Source organism: Equus asinus, chromosome 21, assembly GCF_041296235.1.
Source record: "Equus asinus isolate D_3611 breed Donkey chromosome 21, EquAss-T2T_v2, whole genome shotgun sequence".
Lineage (NCBI taxonomy): Eukaryota > Metazoa > Chordata > Mammalia > Perissodactyla > Equidae > Equus > Equus asinus.
This window is the reverse complement of record NC_091810.1, coordinates 37,923,397-37,940,193: the sequence shown is the minus strand read 5'-3', so window position 1 is coordinate 37,940,193 and position 16,797 is coordinate 37,923,397. Positions and strand designations below refer to the sequence as shown.

The following is a 16,797-nucleotide window of genomic DNA, read 5'->3' as shown; positions in this document are numbered from 1 at the left end:
TTAATGGTTATGTTGCACCTTAATGCATATTGTTTAAAAAAAACCCTAGTACTTTAAAGCTGTGATTTCACATATATTATTTCTAAAGATAAAAGTAAGTCTTAAAAGTGAGTTAGGAGTTGGTTTAACTAGAAATATTAAATAAATAATCATATAGGTAGGACTTAGAAATGACAAAAATCATGAAGATGGTATCTTAATGGCTGAAGTCTAGAAAACAGTGCAGAAAATAATTTTCTTCTTATCCCATTGTTTTAATAGTTTCTTTGTTGAGATTTTTGCTATTTGTTTCCCTTTACAAAATACCTATATGCTTAAGGAAGAAAATTTGGAAATTCAGAAAAGCACAACTGAAAACCATAAAAATAAACCATAATGCTATCCCTAAAGATAAGCAGTTAAGATTTTTTTTTTGCCTATCCTGTACTTTTTCTACAAAAAATGAGATTATGCCTTCATGCTCTGTTTCGTAGCCTGATTTTCCACTTAGCAATGTCTAGTGAACATTTTCCCAGGTGGCAACCCTTCTTCCTCAACGGCTGGAGGGTATTCTCTCACATGGTTGAATGGAAATCTAATTAATTCATCTCCTACTGTTGGGAAGTAAAGTTGCTTCCATATTTTCACCGCCGTATAAGCACTGCAATGAACACCTTTGGATTTAACACTCTTCTACACGTCTCTGAGTATTTACTCAGAACAAATTCCTACGGGTAAAGCTATGAGGGCAAAAGCTTTGCCCATTATAAATGTGTTTTGCTGCAATTTAAAAAAGTACAGAAAGGTTACAATAATAAATTATTCCAATGGGAAATCACGATAAGTCCCATTTCTATAACATTTGTGATGTACTATCATTACCAATGTTATTTTTCTTTTAAAATACTTTTATTGTTGCCAATACACTTATATAGCACAGATTACTGAAGACATGGAAATAAAAATAATTATATATTTAGACTTCATTTATATTTTTTTCTTTTGTGAATTACCTACATATGCTCTTTGTTCTAATTTCTACTGACGTGAACCCTTAAAGCAATAATCAGACTCAGGTGTGAGTATGGAATATAATGGTAAATGCCTTGAGGATTTCTGTCCCAAGAAGTACATCCTTTACATTTCTTAGAATTCTCTTTTAGCTAAGGGGACAATTGTTATTCTTGGGAGACAGGACAAAATTCTTTTATATTACTGTATTTTCTTTCCAACTCACAGAAAAGATGTTAAAAATATGAGTTGAATTAATTCCTTTTTTAGGGAAAAACAGTAAAATATGGTCCTGCCATTCATCCCATTCAACAAGTTCAAAAACACTGAAATAAGCAATGGCATAGCAATGGATTCATTCCAATGATACTGATGTTTGAGCAAGAACAAAAAATACGCATGATAAGCTGTTGCAATAAGACGAAACATTAATTCCTAGAATCACTTTGTGCCCAGCAGGTTTAAGAACACTTGACTATCTCTGTAATTTTGAATCTTACCTTTAATCCAGGTGGGTGATTGTCAATCTTTTTGAAGTTATGACCACCCATCTTCTTGTGGTGGAGAAGATGGTGGTGGTGGTAGTGATGGTAATATCACCTACCTACCCTATTCTAACAGTGCCACATGGGATGCAATAATATTTTAAATAAAAAGAACAATTAAATTTAATTTTATATTGAGATTTATTTGAGAATTTAAAAATATTTCTTGACCTACCAAAGAAACCATCTACCTTTGGGTTGGCAGTCAGTGTTCTGAATAGAAGTTGGCTAAGAAGAAAGTAGGATGTCAGGAATATCTCTGAATGTAATGTATATATTTTATTAGGAAATGCTAAACAGACTCCTACTTACTAAAATATTCAGAAAGTTCTGGGTAAGCTATAATGGTTGATAACAAGACCCTATCTACTAGTAAAAATAATCTGCTATTATCCATTTATTAACTCAATAGTCAATTTTTGAGCACCTACTATGTGCCAAGAATTGTTTCATGCACTGGAAATATTAGCAAATAAGGCAAAGATGAATGCATCCTCATGAGGCTAACATTCTGGTGAAGGATGGGCATGGAGGACAAGACAGGTAATAAATAGATGAACAAGAAATGGAAAATAGTGGTAAAGGCTGTGATGCAAATAGAACAGGGGGATGGGAGAGAGAGTGACTTGGTGAGGTGTGAGGCAAGGGAGAACTTTCAATGGGGTGGTCTTGCAAGACCTCTTGGAGAAGTTGACATTTAAGCTGTGCCAGTCATGCAAAGGTCTTGGCAATGAGCATTCTAAGCTGAGGGAAGAGCAAATGCAAAGGCCCAGAACCTATTTGATATGTTGGGGAAACAGAAAGAAGGCCAGTGAGTAAGCATGTGGAGAAAAGGGTCTGAGCAGGGCTGCTTCATGTACTGCCCCAAGCGTGAGCGAGGAGTTGGGACATCATTCTAAAGGCAATGGGATGTCACTGGAAGGTTTTAAGCAGAGAAGTGGCATGATCCAATTTACATGTTAAGGAGATCCCTCCAGCTGTGTGCGATGGGTGCTTTATTGTGTGGCAAGTGGAGAGCCAGGGTTACTAGTTGGGTAGACCCTGTGGTCACCCAGGTAAGAGATGTTGGTACCTTGAACTAGGGGTGAGCCATGAAGGCTCAAAGAAGGAAGCCTCAAAGTCCTGTCATTCTCAAGTTCAATGTTTAGGGCAGTTCTAATACTGTCTGTTGACTTTTTGCCTCTTCTTGTAGACTATATTTTAACTGCTACCATTTATAAAGTGCCCCGTGTTGCTCTGGGCTTTATACACATTGAATCCTTATAACGATTTCATCCCAAGCTCATGTGTGGAGAGGTTTACTAACTCCCCAAGGCCGCAAAGCTACTGAGGGGTCATGTTAAGATTTACCTAGGTCTGTCTGATTCTGAGCGAGGAACAACTTTTAGCCAACACACTAGCATGTCTTCCTTTAACCTACCTGAGGGGCGGAGCTGTGCTGGAGAAACTAGGGCACAGCTGAGTTTCTCTGATGGTTCTTAGAAGAGGAAGGGCAACAAAACTACCAGGGAAGGAGGCCCTTGTTTCAAATGCAGATTCCTGGGCCCTATCCCAAGAATGTACAATCAGAATCTCTAGGTTTGGAGGCTGGGAATGTGCATTTAAAAAATGCCCCGTAGTGACACTCACTAAAATTTGCAAAGATTGCAAAGGAGGCACTCAATATATATTTGTTGAATGAATGAATATAATGGAAAGATTCACAGGAAATGAAGATCTAGAGTGTCTCACACCCTCACCTCACTCCTGATCCAGAAAAAAATATAGGCCCATTTTGGGGTGGGCCCAAGCAGAGCTGTAGCTAGGCCCCTCAGATCCACTCGGAAATTGGTGATGTGACAAATATGTGGTATGATATACTCAGGGCTTCTGGAAGCTTTTGATTTTAAATAATTACTCTTGATGACCAGGTGGGAAGTCCAATTGTCTCCCCAGCTGAGAAATTATAAGTCCCTCAGCTGGTAAACACCACCTATTTTAAAGGCAAAACAATCTTTTTAAAAAAATGATTCTTGGGGACCGGCTGCGTGGCAGAGTGGTTAAGTTCGCGCGCTCTGCTGCGGTGGCCCAGGGTTCGGATCCTGGCCGCGGACAAGGCACCGTTCATTAGGCCATGTTGAGGCAGCGTCCCACATCCCACAACTAGAAAGACCTGCAACTAAGATATACAACTATGTATGGGGGGGTGGGGGTGGGTTTGGGGAGATAAAGCAGAAAAAAAAAAGAAGATTGGCAACAGTTGTTAGCTCAGGTGCCAATCTTTAAAAAAAAAAAAAAAGATTCTTTTGAACTTGTAGCACTTTCAACACACGGAAGCCAGGCCTTACTCACAGGGCCAGTTTACCCATGAGACACAATACGCACAAAGCCTATGGCCCACGAGACTTTCAGGGGCTCACAGAAGTCTTTTAACTTGTTTTTTTAAATCAGAAGAAAAATATGAATATATTCTAACCTGAATTAAGGTCAACTTTTGCCAATGCACTTGTAAAATATAATTTGTAATGTTTTTTTAGCAAGAGTGGCCCATGAAGGCAACAGTGCCTAGGGCACACAGAAGTCATAATCTGATTATGCTTACTTACAGCTCTGGGCCCAGGTGATTGACACCTTACCTGGCAGGCATTATACAGCAGCTGATGTTCAAACTTCTTGATCCCAAGAATGTTCTGGAACATCTCATAGAGTTGCTCTTTGCTCAGAATCAGCTCAGAGGCTGCGCTGGCCGTCATCCGGGCCTGCTGCTTCCTGGGGTCCTCTTCCCCACGGTAGATGGCGTCAAACTTGGCCATCCAGGAGCTCAGCACAGTCTCCTTGCTGAGGCCATCAATCTCGGGCAGGCTGCGCACCCTCTTCTCAATGTGCTTCTTGAAGACCTCCCGAGAGTCGTTGGCAGAGCAGCCCCCACTCTGCACCATGCGGGCCACACGGTCACTCTTCAGGAACACCTGAGCAAGAACACAACCAGGAAAAACATTAGGAAGTCAGCCCTGGAGATATCAGCTCCCTGGGGCTGGAGGCTGGGCCGATCTCATCATGGGCATCCCAGAGGGCACCGGTGTGGGTTACATCCTGCCCTACCACCTCCTAGCTGTGCAACTCAGAGAAGTCACGTACGCATTTTGCTTTTGTGTCCAAATCTGGAAAATGAGAATAACAATAGTAATTACTAGGCTGTTGCAAGGATTAAATGAGATAGTAATATCTCAAGAGGCAGCATATAGTTTACAGACTTTGTGCTCAGACTGTCTGGGTTCTTTCTCCGCCACTTAGGGGCTGTGTTTCTTTTGGCAAATTAACCTCTTTGTACCTCAGTTTTCTCATCTATAAAATGGGGATAATAGTGGTCTCTACATCACAGGTATTTTTAAGTGAGGATTAAATACATCATAAGCACTTAAAAAAGTGCCACAAGGGTTGTGGTTGTGGTTGTTATTATTATTCTACATAAAATACCTGGCATGATGTTTGGCACATAGCACTTAAATGTTAACCACTATTTCTATCTCATTTTATCCTCTCAATGATACACATCACAACTGAAATTGAACACATCTTAGGTAAATATGTATTTAATGTCTGTCTCCCTTCCAAAAATGTAAACTCCATATGGGCAAGGACTGTGCCCATCTTGTTCCCCACAGTATCACCCGTCCCTAGTATAGAGCCTGGCACTTTGAGAGTGAATGAACAAAGAGGCTAGGCCTTATATGCAGTCCATTTTGTAAAGAGAAAAACCAAGACTCCAGAGAAGGGAAGGGACTTGTTCTTTGTAACTGAAATTGGCTGAATATCAATGTACGATCTTTTGACTTCACCCTGGTTCCTTCCTTTCCTGTGAATCTCACCTGCCTGGTGGAGAACTTCTTCTGTCTGGTGGAGAACCTTGGTTGCTTTGCTGGTGCTTCCTGGGTGCTGGGGCCAAGCCATCCATTGAGAACACTTTACTTTCGCCCCAGTGCCCACCATTCGGGAGCTTACACCAGCTACATGGTTCCGGGTGTCATACAAGGTAGTGAAGCTGCTGCTTCATATTCAGAGAGGAAACATCTGACACTTTTGAGCTGTGTCCTGGTCACACTTCAGAAGGTGCATAAATACCCTTCCAGAGGCAGAATAAATGTTCCCTCGCCTGTCAGATTTCAGGAAATGCCCTCGTTGGCCATGAGACGGCATTGCTTGGGGGGCATGTCATTGTCTCCTGCTTCAACACAAAGCCTTCCTCGGGGAGGCGAGATGTTAGACAAGTGGCTTCTGCTTATCATCAATTTAATGAACTAATTTAGAAAGAAGGAGGGCTGAGGGTTTGCTTCATAGGCTAGAGCTCATCGTCCACTCCCCTGTGCCTGGGAACTGGTACTCAGTTGAGACCTTAGAGTTCATTTAAAAATCAATTACAGAAAAAAGTTTCAAATGAATCCTCAGGCCTTAATGAGTCTTAATGAGCTAAAGAATTCACCTGAAAATCTGTAATGCTTATTGCAGTTTTTTCAGGTACAATGTACCTCAGTTATAAGTCCAGATCTCAAAGAACATCAAAGGTTTGGGGCAATTAGAGAAAATTTCTGGAGAGGAAGTATAGCATTGTGACAGGAGATAGAACCCATGATCCCAGGCCAATTCTGCCACTAACTCACTGTGTGACCTTGGGTAAGTCACCTCCCATCTCTGATTTGACAGTTTCTTATCTGTACACTGAGGGAATTGAACTATAAAATTGTGGAGTTGTCCTTCCAGCTGCAACGTTTAGACTCTTCTTCATGAACCCAGTCATCCTTTCCTTGGGCACTCACGATGTGGAAGGCATTGTGCCAGGTGCCAGGGATATAGAGGTGAGTAAAACAGGTGCAGATCCAGCTCTCGTACCTCCACGACATCATCCTATAATCTCATCCAAATATCATTACAATCTGGGACAAGTGCTGTCAAGGGAAAGTCCAGAGATGCCTAGAGCCAGGGGCCTATTCTAACATGTAGTCAGGAAAGCCTTCCTGGAGGAAAACTCCTTTGAGATGATATGGGAAAGATGGATGCATAAAGAGAGAGTGGAAGAATATTTCAGAGAGAAGCATCAAGATGTGCAAAGCCCCTGAGTGTCTGAGGAAACAAGGAGAAGCTAGTGTGGCTTGGCTGTGAGGGGTGGCGGAATGATCAATGTAAGATGGGCAGGAAGGGGCCAGAGGGCCAAGGGCATGGGGGGGCCACATTAAGGATATTGTCTACATTTGAAGGGCACTGGGAAGCCATTGAAGGTTTTAAGCTGGGACATGGCATGATCAAGTTCACATTCTCTGACTTTAATGTGGAAAACAGACCCGAAGGGGACAAAGAGAATAGGCAGAAAACCTGGAGCAGGACCCCACTATAGACTCTCAGCACCGTATTCCTTTCCTCCAAAGTCCTTCCATAGCTGCCATTTGTCATTTGTCTTTGTGACTGTTTGGTTAATACCTGAGGCTCCAGCTAGACTGTAAGTCCCAGGAAGGAAGGATTTGTAACTGTTTTTTCCTATTACTTCTTCTGAGTGCCTAAGACAGTACCTGGCACAGAGTTGGTGCCATGTTGAAAGAAAAGAGTGAAGGAACACCACAAACAAAGCAGACATCTCAAAGCAGAGATCCTATTGAGCTTATATCTGGCTGGGGGAAAGAAGGTAAAGGAGAAACCAGCAAGCATGATATACTGGTCTCTCAAAACAATTGACTGAGGCTAGATTTTCCATGGGACCTGATAACACAGGGTAAGAAATGAAAATGTTGGCCCCTTGGTCTCAGCTGGCATCCATAGCTGGCTGGGTGACCCCTGGATCCTGTGCACATCATCTGCTTCACACAATCTCTTACTTTGTACATAGTAGCTACTCAATAAATACTTTTGAACTCCTAGTGGATGGCCTTGACAAGTCCCTTAACCCCTATCAACCTCACTCTCCTCACATGGGGTTAATCCAGCCAGCCTTCTTTGATGAGGATCAAAGCAAGAGGACTTTGAAGAATGGAGGGCTCCGTCTGTCCAGAGGTTAGATGTGACTGCCAGGCCCCAGAATGAGGGGAAATGAGTGGAATGTCAAGAGTGCGGAGGAAGGAGGCTGAAGGTTGAGAAGACAGCAAAGACGAGGTGACATAAGGAGGCAAGACAGCCATGGGGAGAGGAGAAGGTAGCAGAAACTAATTTTCCAGGCAGATCATCTGTCTTGGCTTCTCAGTCTGTCAGAAGGGATGTGGGGACTGGGCCAGCCTCGCCGTGTAGTGAATACAGCCACAGAATACTGATGTGCTTGTGTGTCTCTAAAATGATCCTTGAAACTCATTTCTACTGGGAGCTCTATCTGGTGCTTTTGTTTTTGTTTTCTGTTTTGTTTTTGGTGGCTGTCGCAACAGACTTCAACCCCAGGCACAGCTCTATGCAGCACATCCATAAATCCTCCCCACTCCTCTTCCAACTTCCAGACAGGTCATAATGGGAGATGGAAGATAAACAAATAAATATGGAATGATGAAGGGCAGTCAATTCAGAGACTCGACCTCATCCATCAGTCCTTCCCTCCATCACCAGAGCCAAGCAACCTCAAGGTTGTCCTAGAAACACACAAGCCCATAGTACTTAACTACTGTACATGGTACCAGATAAAGCTGGTCCAGCTCCCACTTCCTTGCCGATGGGCTGAAAAGCCAAGACAAACCCTTTCCTGCTCTAAAAAAGCATTGTCATTCCAATATAAACAAGAAATAGACGTAGATGTTAGAGTAAATAACATTAAAAAAAAAAAAAACAAGACCTGGTTGCTACTCATGAATGGCACATAGCTAACGGGAAGAACAGGCTCTAGTGTCAGACGGCCTGGGTTCAAATCCTGGCTCTACCAGCTGCTAACTTGTCAAAGCTACTTAATCTTTCTGGGCTTCAGTTTCCCCATCACTCAAATGGGAATCATAACAAACCTCCCTTGTAGGATTTGGGTGAGGATTCAATGAGACAAGGCATGTCAACTGGTGAGCATGGTGCCTGCTACAAGAATGGAACAAGTTGGCTGTTATTTTTCAATAGAATATCATGCAGACATGAAAAAAGATAATATTTTTTTCATTAGCATCCAAAGACGTCTATGATATATTGCTAAACCAGAGACTTCCAATGGCAGGGGTGAGGTGGGGTTGGGTGATAGGAGCATGACCCTGGATTGAGAAAATCATAGGTAATAAAATGGATGAGAGTATGTCACATGTGTGACTTTTGCAGAGGTAGGAAGGAGACTGAAAACCACAGGTGCTAAATGAAACAAGCGGGATATTAATATTTTGTAGTAATTTCCCTGATAATCTTAATATGGAAATTGAATAGCTATCTCTATGCATATAGACACATCAAAAATACTTGAAAAGATATATGCCAAAATTTAATAGTAGTTGTCTAGGATCATGGGATTACAGGTATTTTTCTAACCACTTCATTTAGATTTTTTCTATATTGTCTATTTTTATAATTTACATATATTTTTAATAATATATTTTACTTTCATAATCACTTAAAACACCTCTTTCTACATGGGAAAATTTTACCTCCTTGAGGCAAAGTCCACGTTAATTTCTAAAATAAAATGCATCTTTGGATCTAAAAGATATTCTTCATCAAAAAGTCAAGGATGCTGGGGCAAATTGAGAAGCAGATCTGGGCCCTGACCTGTGGTGGGTGGTGGTAGGTTAAGAGCAAAATTAGGTCACTTTGCCCTGTCTGTACCCTCTCCCCTCCTTGGCCTTGCATCTCTTTTATCCCATGTCAAGGCCCTGAAACCAGGGAGTGGATGGATTCTATCCACTTTTAACTCTCTTCAATTCTTTCCATGAAGCAGATGGACACTACAGCACCAGGCTCCCCTCTCATCTTAATATATTTATAATGGCACTGTCTGGGTACTAGATTTAGGGTGAGGTTATATGTTTGTGTGTGCGTGTGTGTGTAATTTAACCTTGACAACAATTATGCCAGGAAGGTCCTATTACAGATGAAGAAACTGAGGCTCAGACTTGGCTGAGGTCCTACAGGCAGTGTGCAGCAGAACTAGAATTAGAAGGCAGAGGTCAGAGTGCTTAGGAGGATGAGTTTAGTGTCTGAAAGACGTGGGGTTGAATTCTAGTTGATCTTTTGGACACTAATCCATCCTCCTAGCCACTCTGACCTCTGTTCCCTCCTTCCTTGCCTGGCTTTCCCCACAAGAACAAATGCCTTTAGAATGGGTAGCTACGCCTCTCCCAGGGATATATCTGTTTTCAGGCTCCTGAGGAGTTATAGTTTTGCTTATTGAAAAATAGATAGCTTCATTTCAGAAAAATAGCTAGATAAGAGCTGACTTCTACTTTTCTTAGACTAAAAAAAGGTTCAATCATAAAGACTAAACAAAGTATGTCAAGTTTATCTCCCAGAGCAGAGGATACCTCTAGGTTTTGCGGGCCAAATTGTCCTTCCCTTCTGATAACAGCGCCTCAGTCCAAGAACGTCTTTGCCGTTGCACACAGTTTCAGTGGGACTGTCAATCATGGGATCTTGTCCTTCCTTAGCCAAGTGGTGGATTGGGACCTGAGCTTGGCCAATCGGACTTCTCCTTCTGGGATTCAGACCCCAGAGTGGGGTGGCCCAAGGATGGAAGGGGTTGGAGCAGATTCATACCAATGATAAGGTGTCCATTATATCCTGCTACCTGGCTTCCTGAAGTTAAGCTGCCTTACTTTCCATCTTTCATTAAGCTTGGTTATTTCTTTTAATAACAAAAACAACAATTATAAAAAAACCAATAAAACAATAAAAAAAAACAACAGTTATTGTTAATTTAACCACAGTTTCTGTTGCTAGCAACTAAAGAATTCTGTTGGACACAACATTCAAAGCTAGTTTGACAAAAACCAACAGGGCTTTTGTTAGAGGAGCTCAGCAAAAAGCAAACCAAACCAAACAAAGCTCAATCGAGCAGTTTCACTGGCTGAAGCCCAGGTCTCAGCCGTAGTGTTCTCAAACTATTGCTTGTACGTCTTTCACCTCATCCTACACTCCCACTTCTCACCAAACCCCCCCACGTTCCCTTCAGGCAGCATCTGAGAAAGGTTTTGTAAAACTTTTCCATTTAACTCTTTTCTCTAATTTCAGGACCAGCATGTGAAGGAACCAAAATGAAGCAGAGAGATGGGAAGGTGAGAATGAGAATGGAGGGTGGGAGGGCTTGTGTTTCAGACATTTGTCTTAAAAGAGCTGAGAATTAGAAAAGACGTGAGGGCCATGGAGAGATGGGTGGGCTCTCTGACGCATTAAGACCGTGGCTGTGGGAACAGGATAGGATTGCTGGACACCCACCTCAGCACTGGGCACTCAAAGCCGTAATGGAAGAGATTAAAGGATTACTTTGCTGACCTGCTTGATCCGCTTTGACAATCAGGGCCACGGGGAAAGGACAAAATTAACCTGCATGCTCTCGAGAGCATTAAGGGACCCTGACCTCCCTTTATCCCGACCACGCTCAGGACTCAGGTTTCATCAGCTTGTGGTTAATGCTGGCCAGCTGGGTTCAGGCTGGGCTGGATAGGCACAGATGGAAAAAGGACAGTGCCTTCCCCACTCCTTTTCTTTTTGAAAAATTACTCTTTGCTACTCTACTGTGTTGACAAACCATTATTGCCTTAGCAAGACAAGGCAATGCCTGAAACTGATTTTCTTTAGTGTAGTAATCTCAGAACTTTTTGAAAAAAAAGGTTTTTTTCTTTTTTAATGACAGCACTCTTGGTAAACTGGGATGTGAAGGTGTGGTATGGTGGTGTGGATTGTGTGTGTGAGTGTGTGTGAAAGAGAGTGAGTTTAGAAGGAGGGTGTCTGTTGGTTTTGTCTGCCAAGCATACATTCCCCCTTCTTCAGTAAAAAGAAGCTAATTTCTTATTGGAAAACCATTGTATTTCCAATACAAATGGCTCCAGTGGGGCTGCGCCTGGACTCAGGCACAAGAGGTAGTATTTGTCTTAGGTCTTATCCCCCAGTCTATTTCACCCCTCATCCATAGTGACTGGCTCAAGAAAGGACACATAACCCATGTCAGTCCAACCAAGTCACCCCCGGGCCTTTTCCTGGGGACTATCAGTAAGACGTATTGCTCCTGGGGTTGCTAAACTGGAAGGATGTGACCTGGTGCTGCCAATGTCCTCCGCATGGAGAGAACCTGCCTAAGAATGAAGCCAACACTGGCCAGGGCAAAGCTGAGGAATGGGGAGAAAGATACCTGTCCTGCTGGCATCTTCGGAGTCTCTGGATCCAGCCACAGCTGAAACCAGGTCTACCACTGGACTTTTAGGTTGCTTGAGCAAATAAACCCTGTTTTGGTTTAAGCCAGTTTAAAGCGGGTATCTGTCACTTGTAATCCAAAGAGTCCTGATCAAGACAGACACTGACAGGGAAGCAATTGGATCCCAGAGGAGGGTGGAAGAAGAGACACTAGCATCTCCACCACCCAAGGGTGAAGGGAAAGGAAGAAAAGGTGGAGTAATCACCTTGCAGCTCTCTCGGGGAAAGAGTTCTTCCTGATCCCTTGACTGGGGGAACCTTTGCCCAGAGGGTTAGGCTTTCCAGGAAACATGAATCTCAAGACTCTCTAAAGCTTTACTAGTGAATATGGTAAATAATTAATATTCCACATTATTTCCTGTTACCCAAATCTCAGTATCAAATATTCAGTGATTTCTCAATGCCTAAATTCTTACCAGACTAAAAAGAAGTTCTTTCAAATAAACTGGCCACTAGAGAAGAAAATATCAAGATCACTACAAATATAATGGTAATTTCCAGAGACTCATTAGCATGTTGATGACTACTAATTTTCAAATTTAATTAATAGATAGAAATGGCACTTTCTTTTAATTTATGTCATTAGTCAGATGAGCTGTCTAATTAAGATTTGCAGTCTCCAAATTTATAAACTGGTGAATGACTCTAAACATGGAGAATTATGATAAGGGTCTGCCTGGTCTGAACTAGCTTTCAGAACTTGAAAAAAAGGGGGGAAATTAATTTCATTCTCTGGTAGTTTTAACAGAATCTTTTGTTAAATATATTCAAGTTATTCACTGCCACACCATCATTGTGATTCCAAATCTCATTTCCACTCTCGATTAAACTCAGCTGAAAAATTGCACCACATCAGATAAAGCAATAAGTTCAATACTAACTGGCAATAATTAACACTATTTGTGAAATGAAAGAAAGCTTAAATTTGACAAATATAAAAATGAACCTGACACCTAAAATAGATCCAAATAGAAATTTCACTGAAGAAATGGTGTATAAGATGAGTTTGTGGCTGGACCCAGCAAACATCACAGAGACAAGGGCTGTTTACTATTAAACATTCATTAAAAAATCAATCGATAATATTGTCACAAGATCTAATTGCAATCTTGTTCCACTCTCTCCATGAAAGGAGGAGTCACGTGCTTTCACAAGTGGGAAGAAGAATTTAACCGAATCAACCAACTAACATTTTTAAAGCATCTGTTGAGGACTGGATCGCCCAATGGGCAGAAGCAACAGGTGCTTGGAGCACCAGAGAAGCAGGAGCACCAATGTTTTTGTTTTGAAATAATTTGCTAGATAATAATTAAAAAACAAAAGGAAGGAAGGAAATCAGTGAATCCATCCAATGTGGGAAGAAAATCAGAATTTTTTGGATTTCCTTACACTTATTTTATAGTTTATTGTTATCACTCTGAATTGTGTAAGGCAGGATGCCATGAGTTTTTCAGTGCTTAAGGGTTGGTTTCCAATGATTTTAATCTAGCCTTGACAATGGATAAGACGTTTTGGGCACAGGATTCCAAATACAGAGAATATCTGGTTCACATAAAAATAGATTAATATAAAGTAAAATGTCTTTCAATGACCAAATAATCATTTTGTTTTTCCTGAGGAAGATTTCTTCTGAGCTAATATCTATGCCAGTCTTCCTCTATTTTGTATGTGGGACACCTCCACAGCATGGCTGCTGAGTGGAGTAGGTCCATGCCTAGGATCCGAACCCGTGAACCTGGGCCACTAAAATGGAGTGCATGGGACTTTAACCAGTCAGCCACAAGGCAGACCCCCAAAATAATCATTTTTGAAAATATGCATGTCAAGTAGACATCACCAATAGGAAGGTATGGCACGTCTACCTCATTAGTGGTGTACAGTCCAATGACCACATCATGGAAGAATAATTATAAAATTTAAAAATACTACTGGAATTCCAAATTCACTTTACTGATAAGTAAACCTCTGAGGTCTATAGGTGGGCATTTACTTGTGATATGTACACAGGATATATTATCTCATTTACAGGTTTTCTCCTGAGAACAGTACTGCATCTTGGACAGTGTTCTAACTTGGAGGAAAGAACTCACAGCACCATTTTAATAGAAAGAAAAAGGAAGCTAGTGAAGGCAGCATCCTTAGCAGGTGTTAACAGCCTTTAGAAAGGGTGAAAGTGGTGGGAAAATGCTCTCGACTCAGTTCAAGTCTTAGCTTGTGGAAGTTAAAAGCTGTGTGACCTTGAGTAATTGATCTAACCTTCTTCATCAGTATAATGGGAATAATATCAGGACTTAACTCATAAGACTGTTGTAGAGATTAAACAAGACATTGTATGTAAAGCCTGCAGCACACTGCCTGGTATAAAAATCAGTTGGTAAACAGTAGCTTCCGTTCAGTTTTCCCCGAAACAAAATGCTGTTGGTCCTTAAAATTGTAACCAATCACCCGCCTCTTTGCCTCAGGCAGGATGGCCCTGTAGAAGGCCAGGGCTACTGTTGCCACTGGCTAGGAGTTCAGAAGCCCAGGGCTTTAGGTTTGAGCAGTCTTGGCATCCTTCTGCCTGAGTCTTACCTCATAGTAACTCTGGACAGCGTTCATGAAGGCTTCATCAGCCACGATCTGGGTTTCCCCATTGAGAAAAGCTTGAAACCGGTCCTTGACTGTCTGTAGCTGCTGTTTGCTGATCTGTGAGAAACAGAGAAAGAGGGGACAGTGACAAATTGTTCTAGACCAGGATCATGGTTACTGAAGGATCATGTATGCTGAAGATGCCAGTCTCATTGGCATGCTGGAGCCAGTTTGTATAGGCACATGTGAGCTGATTGTTAAATTTGTAGGAATTTCATAAGGCAGTTGTTAAACACAGCCACTTCTAGAAAATAATATGTTATATAAATACAAATATAAATTTATACTATAAATTATTAAAAACAAAGGAAATACATACTCAAAATTCGTTGCTTTCTGATTATTTTATCACATTTTACTATTATCTGCACTTTTGAGGTTACTTATATCTATTATATTTGTTTTGTGGATACACAGTGGGTGCCAGCACACACCTCTTCCCAACTCCACAGTAAGTGATGTCTTATTGGAAGCTAGATATCGGCCAGGATGGGAGTAGTTAGTTACACCATGGAAATTGGTAAATGCTACAAATCAGGGGTTTGTTTTGTTTTTTGAGAGGTGGTTTTTAAAGACACTACTGACCAGGCCCCTTAGGTGGTCTGAAACATCCTGCTTTATAGAGCTCTAGTAATCAAAACTGTATGATACTGGCATTAAAACTAACACATAGAGCAACGGCACAGGACTGAAAGCCCAGAAATAACCCACACATATATGGTCAGCTCATATTTGACAGAGAGCCAGGGACACTCAATGGGGAAAGGAGAGTCTCTTCAATAAATGGTGCTGGGAAAACTGGATAGTCATACGCAGAAGAATGAAAATGGACCCCTTTCTTATGCCACTCACAAAAATTAACTTGAAATGGATAAAAGACGTAAGACCAAAGACTGGAAAACTACTAGAAGAAAACATAGGAAAAAACTCCCTGACATTGGTGTTGGCAATGTTTTTTTGACACCAAAAGCACAAGGAATGAAAGCAAAAATAAACAAATGGGACTATATCAAACTAAAAAGCTTCTGAAAAAGAAACAATCAGCAAAACGAAAAGGCAACCTACAGAAGGGGAGAAAATATTTGCAAATCATCTATCTGATAAATGGTTAACATCCAAAATATATAAGGAACTCATACAACTCAATAGCAATCCAATTAAAAAATTGGCAGAGGACCTAAGAATACGTATTTCCAAAGAAGACATACAAATGACCACAGGTACATGAAAAGTGCTCAACCCCACTAATCATCTGGGAAATGCAAATCAAAACTGCAATGGGATATCACCTCACACCTGTTAGAACGGCTATCATCAAAAAGACAAGAGACAAGTGTTGGTGAGGATGTGGAGAAAAAGGAACCCTTGTGCACTGTTGGTGGGAATGTAAATTGGTGCAGCCACCATGGAAAACAGTACGGAGCTTCCTCAAAAAATTAAAAATAGAACTACCATAGGATCCAGCAATCCCACTTCTAGGTATATATCTAAAGGAAATGAAAACAGGATGTTGAAGAGATAGCTGCACCTTCATGTTCACTGCAGAATTACTCACAATAGCCAAGGTGTGGAAACAACCTAATGCCCATCAAACAGATGTACGAACAAAGACGATGTGTGTGTGTGTATGTATATGTATCTGTCTGTGTGTTTGTGTGTGTGTAACAAGCAATTAAATATTATTCAGTCATGAGCAAAAAGGAAATCCTGCTGTTTTTCAACAACTTGGATAAAACTTGAGGGTGTTAATGCTAAGTGAAATAAATCAGAGAAAGATAAATACAGTATGATATCACTTACATACAAAAGCTAAAACAAGCTGAACTCAGAGAAGCAGAGAGTAGAGTGGTGTTTACCAGCCTCTGGGATTTGGGGGAAATGGGGAGATATTGGTCAAAGGGTAAAAATGTCCAGTTATAAGATTAAAAAGTTCTAGGAATCTAACATCCAGCATAGTGATTATAGTTAATAACACTAAATGGTAATTATGTGAGGGGATGGAGGTGTTAACTAACTTTATTGTAGTAATCATTTTGTAATATATATGTGTATCAAATCACCATGTTACACATTTAAACTCACATATGTTATATGTCAATAATATCTCAATAAAGTTGGGGAAAAAAAGAAAGAAATATCCTTCTAAGTGCAGCATGGCAAAATGCAGAAGATTGCAAACTTTACTGTTGTTATTTCACCTATGACCACATGACAGATGATGTCTAGGTACAGGATACACTTCCGGGATGTGGCATAGACATTTTGGACAGTAGCTTATATGTAATTCCCTGCCTGATCAATTTCACCTTTCTTTCCC

General features: G+C 41.1%; 1 protein-coding gene across 20 annotated transcripts in view; it reads right to left on the bottom strand.

The window, feature by feature from the left end:
• CADPS (calcium dependent secretion activator) overlaps positions 1–16,797 on the bottom strand; it is a 431,612-nt gene that overhangs the window by 322,750 nt on the left and 92,065 nt on the right. For all 20 annotated transcript variants that reach the window (XM_070492692.1, XM_070492701.1, XM_070492702.1 and 17 more), the window contains exons 2-3: positions 14,424–14,537; positions 4,151–4,483 (exon numbers count right to left, since the gene is read on the bottom strand). In XM_070492692.1, the coding sequence (XP_070348793.1) occupies positions 4,151–4,483; positions 14,424–14,537 (447 nt within the window). The remainder of the gene's footprint in view (positions 1–4,150; positions 4,484–14,423; positions 14,538–16,797) is intronic.